At 42.3% G+C, this 21,081-nt stretch overlaps 1 protein-coding gene across 9 annotated transcripts in view; it reads right to left on the bottom strand.

Moving 5' to 3' along the window:
* Window positions 1–21,081, bottom strand: part of ADAMTSL1 (ADAMTS like 1) — an 885,520-nt gene that overhangs the window by 157,319 nt on the left and 707,120 nt on the right. For all 9 annotated transcript variants that reach the window (XM_040481343.1, XM_040481342.1, XM_040481344.1 and 6 more), the window contains one exon: window positions 19,463–19,592. In XM_040481343.1, coding sequence (XP_040337277.1) covers window positions 19,463–19,592 — 130 coding nt within the window. The remainder of the gene's footprint in view (window positions 1–19,462; window positions 19,593–21,081) is intronic.

The following is a 21,081-nucleotide window of genomic DNA, read 5'->3' as shown; positions in this document are numbered from 1 at the left end:
TCATCATCCCAAGTAGAATATAAAGCATTATCAAGTTTTTTGGAGTTAAGGGATTAGTTTGGCACCCATCAAATCAGGCCATAAAGATCTCTGTCTATTGATTTGCAGGTGGCATTCCTCACTAAAACTTCCCAAGCCTAAGATTTGTCTCCCTAATACAGGTCGATAATGTCCTCCTGAAAACATGTGTTGAAGTTCTAACTCCCAGTACCTCAGAATGTGACCTTATTTAGACATGGAGTATTTACAGAGGTAATCAAATTAAAATGAGGTCATTAGGGTGGGTCCTAATCCAATTATGACTGGTGTCCTTATTATCCTTATACAATGGGGAAATCTGATCACAGAGACAGACAGGGGAAATGACCATGTGAAGACAGGGAATACATCTACCACCCAATGAACACCAAAGGCTGCTGATTAAGCGCTTCAAAGTTATAAAGAGGCAAGGAAGGATCCTTCCCCTGCAGGATTCAGAGAGAGGGAGAGAGACAGAGAGAATGGCCCTGCCAACACCTTGATTTTAGACTTCTAGCCTCTAGAACTGTGAGAGAATACATTTCTGTTCTTCCAAGATACCCAGCTTGTGGTACTTTGTTCCAGTAGTCCAGGAAACTAATGGGTCAGTTCTCTTGAGTAGTTTTAATGTATTTATTTATATTGTAAACAGAAACCTTTGTGGATGTTTATATTCACGGGGTTTCTCTGCAAGTGAAATGCCTGGGAAGGTTAGTCCTTTACGTCAGGATCCACAGACCCGATTCTGTTATCTCCAGTGAGATTCTGTCTCCTCCTCTTTCCTTTCATCATACTTGTTTTGTCAGTTTTGTAGACTTGATTTTTTCTTCCACCCACATATTTGGCCATTCATATATGTATGTGTGCCCACAGTCACGTATTCATTTGTTGACAATGTAATGTGTACTAAATATTATGCCAAATGATGGGGACACAGACCTAAAAAAAGTTTTTGATCTTAAGGGCTTTGTGAGACAACTACAAGACATTGTAATACGTGCTATTCATTTATTTATTTATTCAACTAGTGTTTGTTAAGCACTTTTTTGTGCTCAGGTTCTATGTGAAGGAACAGAGCAGTAAATGAGACAGACACATGAATTTCAGTGGGGCTCAAGGGAATGAGACAGACAAACATGAGGTGTTAGGGAAGTATAAAAATATAGACTGAGAGTCAAGAGGGAAGACAGAGTCATGGAAGGCTTCCTGGAGGTGGTGATATCTGTGCTGAGGCTTGAAGAGTAAGAGGTGGTCAGGCAAAGGCACAAGTAAAGAGAAGGTATTCTATGCAGAACGAGGTGTGGGAAAGCACAATGCATTTTGGGAACTCATATTTATTGACCTCCATGCTGGGGGTTGGAAAGAAGGAGTAGAAAGCCTAGGAAGTCTTTGGAAAACTCTGGTTCTCACTCCTGTTTTCCTTGATATAATTACAGGGGTGGGTAATGGAGCCTGGGAAACAGAGGCACTGTGGCCAGCCAAAGCCCCAGTGACAAAGGTGACTTAAGTTCACTACAGTTCCAACTTACAGCTCTTAGGTTACTGCTGAATGGTATGTGCTTCACTGTGAGGACCAGATGCCCAGCCTGCTCCCTTCCCATTCATCTTAAGGAGTGCCAGGCTTTGGGGGGGCTTCCAACAGGCCCATGGCACAGGGTGACACAGACAGTGCTTTAAGCAGGCCCTCCATCGTGCTTAACCAAACCATAAATGCAATTCAAACCTGGCTTGGCAGAGAAAAACAAAAGATAGAGCCATTTTCCCCATCTCCAGAGTTTGATGTATGGGGAATCAGGAGACGAAGCACCTAGCTATGGATGCAGGATGTGATGAATTCTGTCAGTGCAGGGACACACACACACACACACACACACACACACACACACACACACGGGTTCCATCCATAGGACATGGAGAACAGCAGCCCATGCAGTCTCTAGCCCTGAAGGCTGTTTATTTGAGGAGTAAAAGTGAGGTCTTTCACAAATGTTTTCATATGAGACCACACAAAAATGACCTAAAATTATTCTTCAAGTTAGGTTCAAAGATCTCTTCAAATAGAATGTATGTTTCACTCTTTGATGTTTTGTTATCTCAGGGTGAGTTAAGGGATTATTATCAGGCTAAAGTCTGAATAAATTTAAATCCTCACTTTAGGATTTATATTGGCTTATTAAACCCCTCATTTGTTTTTGATTATCCATGATGCTCATTTATTGCTAGCACTTTCATCCCTCGAACACTATTTTTAAACACACTTGGATCTGAATAGCACTGATGGATTGTCCTAAATCCCTGAGTTATATTTAACAAGGAGAAGGCACATGAGCATAATGCCAAACAACCAGACTGATCCTGACCTTGGATTCCAGCTCGGGTTGGAATGTATTTCCACCTGTGTTTTATAACCTTTTGCAAGTTACAAATTTTGAATGTCAACTTCTTTCTCTGTAAAATGGGGCAAAAGTGACAAAAATAGCTCCCAATAGTTATGGGATTCTTGTTATGTACTGGGTACTGTTGTACAAACTTCACATGCTCTAACTCATTTAATCCTCATGGCCACCTAAGACATAGGTACTGTTATTATGCCTACACACACACACACACACACACACACACACACACACACACACACAAACCCACCAGGATTCAATTCTAAGTGTTCTGCCTCCAGAATTATTAGCTGTATTCTTACCTATTAACCTGTAGCTGCACAGGGAGTGGGAGCAAAATACCACCTAGCAGCTTCCATTACTATCATTGTTGTCATTATTGTTATAGTAGTATTTCTCATACACAAGAGAGGCCAACAGGAAGAATGGGCCTTTGGGGTTCCTTTTTTGGGCCTATTTGTGGTTCCTTGGAATTATTGCTATTACCGTATCCAAATTGGAGGAACTATTTTGCTCTTCAGTTTTGCTTGTTTTATCCCATGCGTGGAATAATTAATGGTTTAACTTCATGCAGCCCAGCATTTCTCAGGCCACAGAAAACTTCCTAGCTGCCCTCTGATCCTCAGAGATTTTCATCCATTTTTTTTTCAGTTAGGAAAAGAAAAATAGTGGGGCAACCGAGAAATTAAATTCTGAATAGGAACACTGGAATCCATGACTTTCAAGAAACCACTGAGAGGGTTTTTACCCTCATGCCACATGGAAGTCAACTGAACTCCTAATTCTTGATTATTAATCATTCATACTCAATTATTAGAAAAATCCTCATGCTTTATGAATGCAACTATTTCTTCCTTTCTCTTTCATATCTCACCTGACCCCTTACCCTCTACTCTTCACTCTCAAAAAGTAAGGAATGCTTTTCTTACTGATATCTGTCTGTCTGTCTGTCTGTCTGCCTGCTTGCCTGCCTATCTATCTATCTATCTATCTATCTATCTATCTATCTATCCATCTACCTATCTATCCATCTATCTATCTTTGGAAGGGATAAAAGATTTTTACCTGAGGTAACTAGTATCTTCTTAGCTGTACAAAAATACTCAATTCATTTCTATAGTGTTAATGAGATATAAAGAAAAAATCCTTTCAGTTGTTTGGGGAAAAAATTCTTTCTTATTCTAGTTAAGAATATATTATGTCTACCTGGGTCCTCTATTCTGTCATCTGAATAATTTGTCCATCTCTTAGTGTATCTTTAGCACTGGTAAATTCTTATATGGAATCTATTTTTCAATAACCAGGTACTCACATAAGTTCCTTACATATATCAACTCATCAGTCTGCACAGAACCCCTGAGGAACCTATTATTTCATCATCTATTAGCACTTAAAGATAAGGGAATGAGGATAGAGAGGGGTAAGGTGACTTGCTCAAGGACACACAGTTCAGTGTGTCAAATCCTGGCTCAAGTACAGCCAGGATTTGAACTCAGGAAGTGTGGCTCTCGATCTAAATTCTGATTTCAGTACTAATTTCTGGAGTCCACCTGTTTATGAGAAACACTGAGTTTTAAGTTGGGAAACACTATTTTTCAGGCTTTTAATTTGAGCTCTGCAAGCTATGGCTACTTAGACAAGTCACTTAATACATTTGACCTCACTTTCTTCACAGATCCAATGAGGAAATTGGGCCAAGTTACATTCTGGGATTCTGTAACCCCACTTACTGAGGGAGACTCATTTGTCAGATTTTTAGATTCTAGACAAGTCTGTCAGCCAAACTCCCTGCCACTTGGTGGCTTTTTAGAGCGTAAATAATACAGCTCTATGATCTTTTGGTACTAATAATAGTGCTAATAGGGCAGACTGAGAAATGATGAGAATTTGATGTCCACCAAGTTCCTCATGTGACCGTGATCCTTCAGTCACTAAAAGTAAAAGAACCCACCTTCCAATAACTGACTGGAAAAAGTGTTGGCCACAACAAACATGGATTCCCAAAGCTACTTGAGGACTGTGGACTCATGGTGAAGTCTCTTGACCCATCATTATTAACTGCCATGGGCATGGGGAATTGGAGTGGAAGCCTTACCTACACTTCATGTTTTCAATTGAGTTTTTCAGGTAGAGAGAGTTCTTTGTGAACAAATGGATACATTTGATGCTCAGAAAACCCATCCATTTCAGACACTGGTTTGTCCATATAGAAGATTTCAAGGCTTTTAAATGTGATTAAGAGGCAGACAATTAAACAATTATGGCACTGGCCCAAATGTTGGGATGAGCTTACATTTAAAGTTTACTTATGCTCAGAGAGACAATGGAAAGGGAACTTTACACACTTAAGTATGAAAAGATGCAGTGAGATATCATATATCATAGCCAAATATATAAGATTTCAACACACTACCTTTCTATTTGTCAAGAGAAAGGAATACAATCCATGGGCCTACTTTCTAGACCTACACAGACACACAGCTGCGGCAAGACCATGTGTGGTGAAAAGTAGTCTACCTCTTGCCAACCCCTTGTTCTGCAGAACTACCCTCCTGGAGGAGTTAAGTATGCAAGGGTGAGCTGGAAAACAACACTTTGCTTTTCTAGATCAAGGGAGGGTCAATCCAGCCCACATGTGGTTTCACTTCACTCCACCATGGGTCAGTTATATTGTCAACCTACATTAAATTAAAGATAAAAGTACATGACAGTGCCCATTTTCACATAAGGGGTTTCTAGGTGTGCCTGGGATGTGCCTGCAGAAGGCCCATGGAAATGCCTTACAGGTAACCTAGAAAGAAGAGGAGAGAAATGGAAGCTCTCCTGGTCCCCCAACTGTCAGTACTATCTCCCCAGTTGCAAATAAATGGCCTACCATTAGTGCAAAAAAATGCCACAAAATCAAGCTTGACAGTGGGGTGCATCTTGTGAGGAAGATCTGGTTCCGCTATCGGCCTCTCCCCCACATTATAATTCTGGCATCATTTTCCTCCCAAAAAGAGCATTGATAAATGGTATCTGTCTAGTTGTGGTGAATTTTACATCAATAAATACCTTGCTTATAACAGTTTCCTTCTGTGATTTTCCACGGCTTAAAAAAGCCTAAAATTGTACATGCTCTGGGCATTGCAGTCTTTGATTTTGCTGGATTGCTAGTCTAAGGAAGGAATTGAGGCAGGAAAAGTATGGTGGGGTGGGCAACAGACCACCCGCAGAGATTTTTTTTTTAATTCCAGGAAATTTCCCTGGTAAATGCATCAGTGATGAATAAGCTTCAGTTTCTACCATTAGGAACTATAATTCACCTTCTCAAAGGGCATCCTGCACATATTCAGCAATCATCTACACAGTCTTCCCACATACACTTTTGACTCTAATAAAGCAAAAACCCACGTTTGGCCTGTGTCGTTTAACCAAGCCCAGAGTACAAATTTCCTGTTTGTTTACTCCTGCAATTGCAAAACAATTTCAGGGTCAGTTCCCAAACTGAGCTTTCTCTGTAATGCTGCTGTTTCTGTGTGTGAAGCAAATCTTCTGATGGCACTGGTGCAATAAGCCAATATTTGGAGGACTGATTGGACAGTGGGGCCCTGAAAACCAACCCTCTGGAATATCTCACATGGCAAGAGATGAAGTAGGGGCTTAAAAGAAGAAATAACAGAGAGTAATAATTCAGTATCTTGTACTTACACAACACCAAGTTTCACAGAACTCCAGAGAACTTTGCAAAACTGTCTAACCCAAGAGTTCTTAACCTTGAATTTACAGCTGAGGGAAATGGCAGGGACTGTTTGAGCCAAGTGGTCCTTCCTTACACAGATACAAGGCCTTATGTTCTAGGTCTTCTTTCAAATCTCCTGAGCCATCAGAGCTCTCTGATGGCAGCATGGTACCTTGGAGAGACATGGAACTTATACATAAATAATCAGGTTTCAAGTTCCAGTATTACCCATAGGGACAGAGATTCAATAAAGCTGATAGTAAATTAATCTGGCTTATTTTAAACAGTTGGCATCATTGCTACTATATTATGTGGTTATAGGACATAAATCTATCACCTCCCTGGTAATTAATGGGGGGTAACCAGAGATACTCTTATAATACAGAAGAATCAAGCATTTTTAGACTGATCTGGAAGACTAAAAGGGGACAGAAGGCAGAACACAAAACTGTCCCAAGGGCCTTTGAAATACCTGAAGTAGGACCTTAGAGGGAATATATAAGTAGTATATCAATTATATATTAAATTTTTTAAAAAGTTTATTATGTATGTATGTATGTATGTATGTATGTATGTATGTATGTATTTAGAGAGCGTGAGCAGGTGAGGGGCAGAGAGAGAGAGAGAGAGAGAGAGAGAGAGAGAGAGAGAGAATCTCAAGCAGGTTCTTCACATGGGGCTCAAACCCACGAATGGTGGGATCATGATCTGAGCTAAAATTGAGAGTCAGATGCTTCACCAACTGAGCTACCCAGGCACCCCTCAATTGCATGTTTAAATAGAATTTCAGGAAAAAATACTTCAACATCTATAAGAACAAGAGGCTCAGCTCAGTGGCCACCTTTTCTGGGTCCCTTTCCCTGATCTGAATTATGTAACTCATATCACTGTTCCCAGAAAATAGCCATTTAATCTCTACCATGGCCATTATGACTGGACTGTAATGATCTGTTTGTGCAGCGGCCTCCAATAAATGTTAGTGCCTGGTCTCAGGGTTCACATCCTAGATGTGTTTGTTTCTTCAGACCCTACAACACAGCAAAGATTTAACAAATGTTTGCTAAACTGAGTTCAATTTTTCCTTAACCAGCAGAAAGTACTCACTTCCCAGGGGTTAGAGCTCATAGAATGAGGTATAATCAGGTATTCTTGGCTTATACTAGGCAGTCACTTTCCTCTGTAACAGAGCTTGTCTCTCTTTCCTTCAGGAAAAAAAAGTGAGAGCCCCAGTTCCCTAAAGTGAGCACATATCACCGGCATCCTCCAAGCCAGGCACAACTTTTTACAGAGATATTTAAAAAAAAGAACACAAAACACCCACAGCTAATACCTGTCACTATTCACTGAGTATACTTGATATGTGCTGATTACTATGCTAAGCACTTAATATACATATCTTCACAACAATTACCTAAGAGTTAAAGATGAAGAAACTGAAGTTCTGAAACTATCTGCCAAGGTCAGTGAAAAGTATGTTACATGAACTGATGTTATACCAGATTTTATGCTCTCAAGCCCATGTTTTTAAGGCTGGGATGAAGGACAGGGGGTCAGTCACTTACGCTTCAGTAAGAATTAGCTTAGGTCATTTTGCTTTCCCAATTCTCAGTTGAGTTGAGTTGAATAAATGGTAGATGGGTGGTGGGAGAAAAAGGGCTGAAAGAATTGGGGCCCTGCACAAGTGGTAAAGAAGGGTCATCTGGGAATTTGGGTAGTCAGAGGGCAAGGTAATTAGAATTAAGTTTCTGGGGGAGAGAGAAAAGAGGTACAAGGAGAGTCAGAGAAGGCAGTGGCATAGAAGAGGAGTCAGAGAGTCAGGGACCCATGGTTGCACTGGGGAAACTGGGGAAAGAGAAGTGTGTGTGTGTGTGTGTGTGTGTGTGTGTGTGTGTGTGTGTAAGAGAGTAATGGTGTTGGTAATTTACAACATGAACAGGCCATCAACTAGGCATAAACTAAGCTAGTGGTTGTTCATAGTGGCAAAGATGCAAGGTTCCAAGATAGTTGCACCAATGGCTTCCAGATTCATAAGCCCAGGCTGCATCTCTCTGGAGAACTTAGTATTTCTTTATAAAAAAATTTTTTTTTTCAAGGAACTGAGTGCTTTACCTAATGAAAGTGCTGGATTTTAAGATATTCACTTTAGGTCTATTCAGTTTCTCTTTTAGCATGGTTCATTTCCTATATGTATTGAGAAGCGTGTGCTGTAAATGAATTTTTCACTGTCCCTTAAGCACTATATTTTACCCTTGGCAACTGAAGTATGAGATGAAGGTTATTTGCTGGAGATAAAGAAAGAAGAGCCTATTAACTTGTTTGTGATCTTTGCTAGGTTATAAACTTCTATGGGACTAGAGGGCTGGTTCTTTTCACTGTGGTAATTCCCATGTCTAGAATAGGATAGGGGATAGATCAATGGATGGAGGGAGGCATGGTTAAAAGGATGCAATGGTTAAAGGGATGAACCACAAGCTCTTTAGTAATGGCTTTGGAATTAAACGTATCTTGTTCAAAATTTGCACCTGCTGCCAGCTAGTTACGTGATCCATCTAAAGACCCATTTTCCTCAGGTATAAAGTTAAGTTAGGAACAGTTAATCCTCATAAAATCATGGGGAGAATTAAACAAAATAATGTATGTAAAGTGAGGAACACAGTGCCTGGTATATTGTGAGCTCTCCTAGACGGAAGCTTTTAGGGAAACCCTACATTGCTCAAAGATGCCCTGTGAAGGCTAGCGAGTTTGTGGAGACAAGATGCCCTGTACCTTATCTGTATTCTGGGTTGGATTTTACTTCTTTCCTTTACTCTATTTTTTTTAAGTTTATTTATTTATCTTGGGGGAGAGATTGAGAGAGAGAGAAAGAGAGAGAGAGAGAGAGAGAGAGAGAGAGAGAGAGAGAGAGCACGAGCATGCACAAGAGGGGGAGGGACAGAGAGAGAGGGAAAGAGAGAATTCTGAGCAGGTTCTGTCAGTGCAGAGCCCTACATGGGCTCCATCCCATGAACCATAAGATCATGACCTGAGCTGAAATCAAGAGTTGGATGCTTAACCAACCGAGCAACCCAGGCACCCTGACTTTTTTCTTTTTCTTTCCTTCCTTCTTCCCTTTCCTCCTCTCTCCCACAAATATTTGAGGAGACAACTGGCTAGGAATAACATTATTTATATGTAAATAACAATATTTACATAAATACTTATATTTCTTCCTGACTTATCACAGGCTTTTTTGACTGTTAGGACATAGCCGGTCATTTCCAGGACTCACACCTCCCTTGCCCATGAGCATTACTTTTTTCAATCATATCTCCTAGGATATCAACTTTTTAGCAACATTTAGACTCTGCTCCCACTTCATCATCTCATTATTGTTCTTACAAAAAACACACCTCATAGGATTAGGTGTTAAAGTTAAATGCAACGTCCCGACAACTGCTACTTTTGTAGGCTTGGTGGAATCCATGAGAACCAGCACTCCTGCCTCCTGTTCCAGAGACACCTAAGGAACCTGGCAAGAACTGTACAGAAAGCTGGCTTGAAGCTAGGCTCTACCTGTGCCCGCCCCTTTGCTTTGCTCCTACATTAGCTGGTTTAGAAAATTTAAAAATAAACTGTAATGACTATAAAATAAATAGGATGGTTTTCTTACATTGTATGGTTTCCTGCAGAGGGAACAAAGAGGGCTGGAAGAGCGCTATTTTTTGAGCATCTATTACATGAGGTAGGAATTGTCTGAGGATTTTGCATACATGATCATCTATACAACCCCCCTCTGTGGTTTGGGCAATTATCTCCATCTTACAGTTAAGGACAAGCCAGTCGTAGAGAAATAAAGTAGTTGGCCTAAGGCCACGAAGAAAATAAGGAGGCCAACATCTATCTAATCTCAAAAATCTACGATTTCTGCCTTATGGCCGGCAGTCTTCCTCTTCCTGCTGGGGAATGTTGAGCTTTGGCATCGCCAAGTTTCCTTTTGGTTCTTGTCCTGAAGCCACCCATTCCCTTGTTACTGAGATTCCTATTAGGAGCAATATTTAAAAAATTATGCTCAGATGATCATGAGCTACCTCTCCCAGAGGCGCATATACCATCAAAGCAAACCACGGCTGGTGTAAGTGTCAAGGTCTATGCAACCAGGGTAGAAAGCCCTTTTTGGCTCTTTGAATCACCTGAGGAGCTCCCTCTGGCCAGCCAGAAAGGCAGTTATATCCACTCACTCAGGACCTGGAGTCAATATCAGTGAGTCACAGAGAAGGCACCCCCTTCAGCTGTGCTAGCATGCAGCCTGTGTCCATGTCAGTCCAGGCCTCAAGGATAGTCACTCCACAAGTGAAATAAAAAGCTCCATGAGAAAGTAGTGAGTAGTGAAAGTAGTGAGTAGTGGTGGGTCTGGGAGCCGTGTTAATCCAATGACAATCACTCTAAGCTTCAGTGTGTCACTAACACAAACACAGAAATTTCCTGAAGCCCTGGTAAAGATAATTAGACAAAATGATGACGGAAAAAAAAAAAAAAAAGAACAGTAAAGACGAATTTGAAAGAAGAACACTGATTCACCACAGGAAAGAAAGTTGGCTGGGCTCTGCTCTGTGACAGACCTTTCTGTAACTGTGGCAGATAACCTGAGAAATGCCTCATTTTGGGCGGGCACCATGACAGGAATAATATCTTCAGAAGGATGAACTGTTTTTCAACTGTATCCCTCAGGTTATTGGGCACGAATCAGGGCAATCTCTTTTTCAGTCCTTCATTTTTATGTTGCTTAAACATCTCTTTTTCTCTAAGTCTTTTTCCTATGTCTTTATTTTCCAAGCTTAAGGAACATAGTGACATAGATTTCTAACACTACGGTCACAGGAAATCTCTTCATCTCAAATTGCACATGAGGTCTTCATTCAAAATCTCCAAAGAAGTCATTGGGTACACTGAGGGAGCGACAAGTCTCCTTTCAAAGTGTTGGCCAAATTATTGCTTGCCCTTAAATGATTACTTCAGACTTTGGAAACACTGGTTCATAAGAAAAGGCAAAAAAAAAAAAAAAAAAAAAAAGTGAAAAGATTTACTTTGGGAGTCTCCACTCTACCCCTGTTGATGGATTTGTAAGCTGGAAGGTTTGTGAACTATAAAACTCTAATGTTTCCTCACCATATCTCCAACAGGGAGCTATCAGGTGGTGATAGTTCCATCCTCACGGTCTTACATGCAACGGGATTGATGACTGGTTCAGATACATCAGCTCTTGGAGCGGTGAAGAATGCAGGAGGTTTTTTAGTTCAATAACTATCTTTAGAAGGGCGGCACTTAAAAGTAGCTGTGATAAGAAATATCCAATGGCTTCCTCAGGACCATTCCCCAGACTCTGCTTCAGGGAACAAAGTGGGTTTTTCATCACTGTATTCTCAGCCCAATGTCTGGCACAAAATAGGCATTCAACAAAATTGTTCAATGGGGGTTGAGTGAAGAGAAATCCTTGTTATCTTAAAGGACACCAGAACATTCTAAGCCAGGGGATGCAGAATATTTTCTATTCTTTTCCACATGGACAAACACCACTGAAATATTTTTAGTGTTCATCCTTACAGTGTTCCACCATCCTGGGTGCTCTTGCCTAAATTTATCTTATGGAAATCCAAATCTTGTTCCCTATAGACTTCTCGGCGCTCTTTAAGTTATAGTTAAAGCTCAGGTCCTTTTTTTGACTAACCAAAATGCTATATCTTCAGGACTTAAATTTGACTCAAGGCATATTCCTAATAGAATTCACTTTTTCATTCTTGAAAAGCTTCAGTTCTGTGGCTAATTATCATTACCTCCGAAGGATCAAACAGTGTTAGAGCTGGAAGGGCCCAGGAATTATCAAACTGTACCTCTCATTGCTTCCTTTATGACTCTCTTGCTTTGGGCTCTGTCCTCCTGGCAGGTGCACAAGCTGAGTCCACACCACCCTGGCTTGACTGTGGGAGCACAGGAAATGCTAACATACCCCAGGCAAGAGGTCATTATCACTCTCCGTGAAAACGTAATGGTGTAGATCACACAGAGCACACTATTTGTGACTCTACAGGAGAAAAAGTACAGATGCCTATAAGACAATACAAGCTAGCCACTGTTAACACTTCTGTTCTGTTGAGTGAACAGCTAGAGTCATTCTTCTCCAAGCACATATACCTATTCTGCTCTCCCTGTTTAAGTCGTTCAATGGCTCTCCACTGCCTCTAGGACACAAAGTTCAAACAACTTAACCTAGCCCATTGAGCATCCTGGATCTGGCCCGGCTTACCCTCTAACACCAGCTTCCACTCTTGTCTTCCCTCTGTGCTCATGCCTTCCTTTTGCCTGCAACATCTCTTGCTTTCTTCTTTGCCTTAGGCAGCTCCTGATTATGCCTTAGGACGCAGCACAGGCATCACCTCCTCCAGGAAGAATTTCCTCAGCCTCATGCTACCACAGAACCCCATGCTGATCTCGTTCACAGCAGTTTCTGTTTTGAAATCTTCCTCCTCTGCTAACTAGTCACTCCTTTAGAACAGGATTCTAAACAGTCATCTCTTAGGGCCAAATATGAGCAGACTGCTGTACCTGATGATGCTTAGAAAACTTTTATTTTTTAATGAATTGAGAAATAAAACACTTTCTGCCATATTTTTGGTGCAGAAGTTTAACTTCAATCGATGATCTATATAAGGACTTTCTCAGAGTCCAGGCAGAGCTATGTGGTCTAAGGGGCTGTCCAATTACAGAGATGTTAAGAAACAAGGAATGCTTGTCTTCCGGGACTCAATTGAGCAGGTTTTCCTAAAGCTAATGTTTCTATGTTTTTAGAATGAGTCGTTTGTGCTTTCAGGTGCCATGATGGGAAGGTAGAATCGGTCCCTTGATTCTTACCCCAGACTCATGCAACGACTAACTCTATGCATGCAAAACAATTCCTAATACCATCAAAGCTCATTTCACAGAGGTTGGAGGTTGATATCATAGGTGATGTGTAACCATGGAAAGGGCTCTCTTTATGAGAAATGGAGATTTAAGCCCTGAGGCAAGCATATACGTGACGTTTATCCTTGTTGATGTCAAAACGCTGCTGGCAATGATTCTGATCACTGGGCCAACACATTCCTGGGGAGAGAAATAACAGAGGCTGCCATTGGGCCAATCAGGGCCAATAGTTAAGAAACAGGTCTTGGCAGGTTCCTCTGTTGTAACTTGTCCATCAGTGGAAGAAAAGAGGGAGACGGTGTAATTATGCATCTGGATTTACCAAGGAGGATGACGCTAGTAATAGCATTAACTCTCCAAAGGCGCCTGAATATGGCCTCCAAATCTGGACTCAATTTCTGTGGACGCCAATGAGCTTTGGTGTGCTTTTGCTTTAAGTGCTTAAAAGTTAGTACGGACAGAGCCAAAAGGCAGCATATGGAAACTCTGGGAACACAGCAGAAGATAAACCAATATTTGGAGAGCATGTTGAAACAGTAACCCTTAAAACAAGTTGTCAAAGGGGAAGGTGCCTGCAAAGCTTTGAAAGCTCCATCAAATAAATTAAAACGTGGTTGTGTAAAAAGGCAACACCTTCTGCTCTAGCCATTTTCAGCCAGTATAAAAGAAAATTAGAAATTGGAAATCATTTGCTGCTAGTACGCATGGATTTTGTTAGTGAATAATAAAATAGGCATTGTGAAGTCTGCTTTTAAAGAGGAGACTCTGTGACCTTTAAGACGTTTTTCTTAACTCTCTCGTCTCAAATAGGGATTCTCAAACTTCTTTTATAGTTCTTGCTGGTTTGAGGAACCACCCTAGGTCTGAGAAAAGAGACTGGGGTTGGGGCGAGGGGCAGAAACCAAGTGCTGTTCCTGGAATTATGGGCTTTTTTCCCCCTTCACTGTTTATCTATTCTGCACCACTCAGCTGTTCTCTGTTGCACAGAAATAAAAGTTTAGTTTAAAAAGTATGTTAGAACAAAGCTGCAGAAATTGCCTGGAATTTCCTTCATTTTCAGCCATCTGGCTTTCATTGCTTACTTTTTTCCCCTCCTCCACGTACGTTTACCAAATCTTTTCAACACACGCTGGCCAAGCTATCAAATGCTTATAATTAATAACAGTCATACTCTCTCTCTCTCTCTCTCTCTCTCTCTCTCTCTCTCTCCCTCTTTTTTTTTAAGGTAGTGCTTTCTGGCTTTCCTTGGGCTGTTCATGTCACCGCTCGTATAAACCAGGGAGATGGTCAGTAAAACTTAATTATTCAGACTCAGTTGAATAAGAGAGAAAATCTCATCAAATGTGAGTCCAGAATACAAAACATTATGTTTTATTTCAAACTAAAAGTACTTCTCACCAAGAAAGGAAAGAGAAGAAGAGAATTTTTCTGAGTTCCCACTAAAATCCTATTTAGAGATGAAGAATCTGGGGAACCAAAAAGGTCATGTAGCTAAACATGACACAGCAGTCTCTGAACACAGGTCTAAAGCTATCTGCTGGTTTTTATTTTGGTGGTCTTAGGGATGGGAAAGATTTTTAGCACATATTATTAAGTGAAAAATCAAATTGCCAAGTAATATATACAATATGATCCCATTTGCAAAGGGAGGAAAATCTTATGTATGTGTAAATGTTTATATATGTATATAAATTCATAGAAAAAGGTCTGGAAAGCTATGTCCCAAACCATTAACGGTGGCTATCTCCAGGGAGAAGGTTCTGGAGCTGTAGAGTATGGTGGTGAAAAGAGGACACATGTCTTTCTTCCTTGATTACTTCTGCTATGCTTGACTTTTAAAGAGTGAGAATATTCATATATTACTTGCATAACTATAATAGTCAGAAGCCTTCTTACTTGGAAGAGGAGGCTAAGCTCTTTCCTAATGACTGATTTTAGCTCCTTTTTGAACATTTCTACCTTAAGCTGGTCTATCCCACCAGTGAAGGTGAGCAGTGGAGGGGTTTCTAGACACAAATGACAGAGATGGTGCTAAAGGTACCTCAAATAGTTTTTCTTCCTTGTAATTAAAACATCTTTGCTGCCAACTTTGATGCACTATTCTCATTGTCAGCTCACAAGTAAAAACGGTCCTAATTTCTTCTGGCCAATTTTAGGCAAGGTTGTTAAGGGCTGTATTACTTTCCATCTCTCCTGACAATTAGACTCCTCCCTGGGTAGTGCTAACAAGTCACTCAACCTCCATTGGGTCCGCTCTCTCCTCTATTAAGGATTGCCCTCTCACTATTATTTGGGGGGATACTTTGCCATACATGGCTGCTAGGTAACATAAGGGGTTACTTATCCTAAGTCTATTTATACTTTGAGTTGATATTTAAAACCTTAAAGTTATAGAAGGGACTCTAATAATGGCATTTTTAGCATCATCTGGTGGGTGGAAGAGAGGGGATAGAGGATGGAGAACAGAGATAGCATTGGTGTCTTCCCAGCTATCATTAATACTCAGATCTAGGGGCGCCTGGGTGGCGCAGTCGGTTGAGCATCCGACTTCAACCAGGTCACGATCTTGCGGTCCGTGAGTTCGAGCCCCGCGTCGGGCTCTGGGCTGATGGCTCGGAGCCTGGAGCCTGTTTCCGATTCTGTGTCTCCCTCTCTCTCTGCCCCTCCCCCGTTCATGCTCTGTCTCTCTCTGTCCCAAAAATAAATAAACATTGAAAAAAAAAATTAAAAAAAAATACTCAAATCTAAATATTACTCCGTATAGGGGTGCCTGGCTGGCTCAGTTGGTTAAATGTCTGACTTCGGCTCAGGTCATGATCTCACAGCTAGTGGGTTCGAGCCCCATGTCGGGCTCTGTGCTGACAGCTCAGAGCCTGGAGCCTGCTTTGGATTCTGTGTCTCCCTCTCTCTATGTCCCTTTCCCACTCACACTCTGTCTCCCTCTCTCTCTCTCTCTCTCTAATGTTTAAATAAACATTAAAAAATTTAAAAAATATTACTCTGTATACATTTGGTCCTGGTCCATTATGCCCATGTATTCAATAAGCACTTAATGAGCACCTGCTATGTGTCAAACAGTATGCCAGCTGCTAGTTCCAGAGAGAGGTGGGTTTGGACATAGAGCTGATAGTGTGGACTTCTTTAAAATACAGTCCTCTTCAATAGGTACCTACTATTTTTTAAAGTGCCTTAAAAATGCAGGCAGTCCATGCTTGCTCGCTCTCTCTGTCTCTCTGTCTCTCTGTCTCTCTGTCTCTCTGTCTCTCTCTCTCACACACACACACACACACACACACACACACACACACACACTGGAACAATCAGACACCTCCAGCTTGAGAGTCTCCTCCTTGCTGTGGAGAGCTGGGTGTGAGAATGCAGGGAACCTGGAGAAAGTTAGACATGCGCTTCTGATACCAGTCCTGCCATCCACACAGAGTAAGTCAGGAGAAGGTATATTTAATCTCAGAAAGATGCCCAGAGGGGACGCACCCTCTAGGCCTTTGGCATTTTCTGTGTGATAACTCTGACCACACATAAGAGGAAAAAGTGGCTCTCTGATCTGTGTATTAGGACTGACAGCTGTCTGGGAAAGCCACTTGTCCTAACTGGTGGCCACCTCTCAGACGTGAACCCTGTGACCAAGACTGGAAACGTCATTTCTGCATGTCCCATAGAAAGTGCTATGGTGCTCTGAACACACGGACATCAGCACAGACCAAGAGCCCAAAAGACAATACATAGGAACTTGGGGCCCATTAGAGGACACCCTAAAATGTGCAGGGAACACTGATCTGTACACGAAAAGAATTGTGAATTAAAGATTTAAATTATTCGATGGAACAGGTTATTGGGAAAACAGTATACTATTATGTCCCTACCAAATCCATTTCTCTTCTATGTACGTACACCTTACACCTAGTTTCCGAATGAGAGATTGTTTCCCCTCTGATGTCACACTGAAATAGCTCACAGGAAATGCACCTCCATACATGACTCACTTTTAAGATGAAAATCTGCTTTGGCTTTTTAACACGAGGTGAAGAGTGGTATCAGGCCACTGTATGTCAGCCCTCTCTTGTTTTAATTAGCATCAGTCTACAAATACTCAGCTCTGGACGGTCGGCCCAAGGAACCCCTGGCTGTGCGCTGTAAGAGAGGCCTTGCCTGTCAGTCTGATAATTGGCTGGTGGGAGATTAAAGCACCGAGTTTATCTGGAGCAAATGCAATAAAGTTAAGCCTAACAAGGGTCCTTGTCTTGGAGTCAATATAAAGGTCATAGAGTAAATTAAGCCTATCTAATTTAACTATGTTCAGTACTTTGAGGATGGGAAGTAACACCTTGTGTCTTCTTCCTTCTGCTGCCCAGGAAGGGTCGGATTTAGTGGCTGCAAATCCCACAAGATCTTTAGCTGGTCCCGGGTGCTGACTTCTCAGCATTGCCTCAGCTCATCACAGCATTTGGATGTCATTACCACACTGGAATGTGGTTAGACACTTAGGCTTGTTTTTAAAGTGATGGTAAGTAAGCGGAACAGAAATGACATCAATTAGCAGCACACAGCGGTAACGGTCCAGTGTGTCTGCCTATAGACTAACGAAGACTCGTGGGATATTTGAGAAGGATGTGGTCACCTCAGATCATCTCCTACCGCCTGTTCATTTTGCATATACGGAAACAGAAAGGGCAGACATCTTGCCCCACGTCACATGGCTGGTGGGTGACAAAGCTAGGGTGAGAACCTCTGGACCTCCTAGCCAAGGTCCTTACAGGCCGTCCAGGCCCAACCCACTCTGCTTGTTCTTGGGAGAACGCAGACAGACGGAAGAGGTTTGTACCCCCTTGCCCATGCACTTAGGTCTGCCCAACTGGAAAACTGCGAGGTTAGGTGGGAGATGAGGGACCAGGTCAAACAGGGACAGAAAAGAGGTTTCTTGGGATTCTACGCACTAGATCTAGCCTTTTCTGGGTCTGGCCCTCGATTCTATTTTTCTGGCTGCTGTTCTCCTGGGTGGGGTGCTACTCCAAGTAGTGGCTGACTGCTTTGCCGGTTGCCATGGAGATGGTGGTACCATAGGCCCTCCTTATTTCTGCATCGGAAGGGGGAAGCGAGCCCACCATCCAGATCGATATATGAAACACCTCGGGGCGCCTGGGTGGCTCAGTCCGTTAAGTGTCCGACTTCAGCTCAGGTCTCGATCTCGCGGTTCATGGGTTCGAGCCCCGCGTCCGGCTCTGTGCCGACAGCTCGGAGCCTGGAGCCTGCTTCGGATTCTGTGTCTCCCTCTCTCTCTGTCCCTCCCCTGCACACACTGTGTCTCTTTGTCTCTCAAGAATAAACATTAATTTAAAAAAAAAAAAATTAAAAAAAGGTAACCTGAAAAAAATATATACATGGAACACTTCTGGTGACCAGCAGAAGTGTCACTATCAGCGTGTGTCCTGATTTGGCCTGTAATTTGTACCCTTTAAGTTCCTAAGAAAGGCATTTTGTTGACTGAGAAATAAGACAAGCTGCCTCAGCAAATTATTGTCCATGCCTAAAGGCAACGCCCTGCTTCTTCCATGTTACTTTGCAGAAACAGAAGAGATATCGTTCAGAAACGGCATTCCCCTTCCTATGTAGGATATGACCTTATCTCATAACATTCTTCATCCCATCAGTACACTTGAAAGTCTGGCTTTGGTTCTTTAACCATCTCCCTTTGAAACCAGAATCACCGATGAGATGGCTTAGCTTCTACAGAGATTTGTTCCAGAGAAGTATCTGCAGGCAAGTCTTTCAAGACACCATAAAATTGTGTGGACTGGAGCAGTGATTGGATTGATTAACTAAGGCTCAAGGTCGGGTAAAAACGAGACCCAGGCAGGACCAAAAAATGAAATGCTCTAATTGATTTTATGCATGTGGAATGACACACATACACTCCAGAGCACGCTATAATGAATCTGCATGCTGTGTGCATGCGGATTTCACAGCAGATCAATTATACCACCCAGCCACCCTGCAGTCCACAAGCCAATCTGTTACTATGCCGTGAGGGCTTGGGATACCAGCTAAAAGTGGCCGAGACCCTGAAGACTGCGGTCCTTCAAGTTCCTTTAGGAGATAGCACGACAGCACGTGCACAGCCACAGACGCCACGGGGCTCATTTCAGTGTACGGAGCTTTCTGGACCCTGAGCATGACCATTGGGCTGGAATTCCAAAGCCCTGGTTTCAATTAAACTTAAGTGGATTTGACTAAAAGTTTGAACTGATGCTAATTGGTTTTCAAAACACTGGGTTTTGAACAAGAAGCGTTCTGGTCTTGCGCTGTGGACAGATGCACCCTACCCTGAACGCGCTCCTGGGAAGCAAGGGCAGGCGCCGCGCCCCTCGCCCCTTACCTGGCCGGGCAGGGATCCAAACTGCAAGATTTGAGGAGCCGGGGGGGTCGGCGGCTGGTCACGCACAGGTTCTCATCAGCAGGCTCCCGCGTCTGTTTGTTCAGGCAGCTCACCACAGCCTCCTGGACACCTGCGTACACATCACACTGTCAGGCCAGAGTGGGCGTGTGTGGGGTGATGAAGTGTAGACAAGGCAGCTGGTGGGAGGCCTCTGTGATTGGTAGGACTCTGGCTGCGTGTCGGAGAATGCAGCTTAAAGCCCAGGACTGCCCATCTTGTCAGGCATCGCTCGATCAGGGAGAAAGTACTCTTGAGTTTGAACCTCTGTAAATGTGACCTTTGAGGAGGGCAACTTCCCTCATGGGAGAGCTGGCCACCAGTCCTGACGAAATGCTTTAAAACAACGCCACCAAAGCCATAGAGCTGCCAAAGCGGGAGTGTGATAATTTAATGCAGAAGGAGGGCAGGGTGACAAAAAAAAAAAAATGTCCCCAAGACCTTCACACGTTATATTTTAATCAACAGGCGACTGTTGTATTTGGAAGGGAGGCCAAGAGCTGCGTTTTAATAGCCAATATTCTGCAGACTGCTGTTCTCCGGGGGCCTTGCCTTGAGGACTCCAATCTTTGCTGGTTTCCTTTTGATTCTAGTTCATGTCTTTAGTGACCTGGGCGGCTTTGGAAGTTGGAACGAAAGCAAGAGAACGAGGTACACAATGACTATACCCATGAAACACAACCTTTTCTACATGCATGGGAGATACTGCTCCCACAGACACTTGCGTGTCTCTGACAGGAGTTTGAGCAGTGGCTGGTGCAGAGTTATTGGCAGGTCTTCTGAGGTGGTGTGCAGGACCCCTAATGGAGACCTTAATGGAGCAAGGAAACATTTAGGTGGGTATGGTAATGACCAGACATTTCATGCAGGTGCCCAAGGTCATAGTAAGAGTCAAAATCCACAGGTGGGACATTACTAGTCGGGTGCCAATGCTAAGAGCTTGACATGCACCACGCAATTCTCCCAACTCCATGAGGTGAGTGCTATTTTTATCCCATTTTACAGATAAGGACACTGAGGCTTAGAAAGGCGAAGAGACTTGCTAAGGTCATGTAGTTGATAAGCAGTGAGGCAATGCCTTAGCACTGGAGCTTTTAATGACAGGACTAACATTTAAAAATACTAAAAGGCTGCTTCTATCTGCTAGAGATCTTCGGGAATAACCTAGACATTTGTCTGGGATCACTTCAGTAGAGGGCAGGGTAAGGAAGAGTCCAGATGAGACATTCTTGATACTCTGCTTTCAGTCATACATAGCTGTGTATAAAAAGATACATACAGCTTAATATATCTATGTGTAGTTAAATATTTGTATATGATTTTGGCAGAGTACGTGACAACCTATATAATTAGTTTTGTATATAAATACACAAACATTTTCTTGTTCTTATTTTCTGTCTTGCTTTATCAAAAGTACCCAATATATACAACTGCCCTAATCAGTTATTAGTCCTGCTCCTTCCCTCATGCCATCTATCCCATATCTCTCCAAGTAGTTATTACTTCAATCAACAGGCTGTTTCCTTTTTTTTTTTTTTAAGGTTTATTTATTTTTGAGAGAG

The sequence above is a fragment of the Herpailurus yagouaroundi genome, unplaced genomic scaffold, assembly GCF_014898765.1.
Source record: "Herpailurus yagouaroundi ecotype Mexico unplaced genomic scaffold, PumYag 160, whole genome shotgun sequence".
Classification (NCBI taxonomy): Eukaryota; Metazoa; Chordata; class Mammalia; order Carnivora; family Felidae; genus Herpailurus; species Herpailurus yagouaroundi.
The sequence above is the reverse complement of the archived record's forward strand: the minus strand, read 5'-3'. Positions and strand labels throughout refer to the sequence as shown.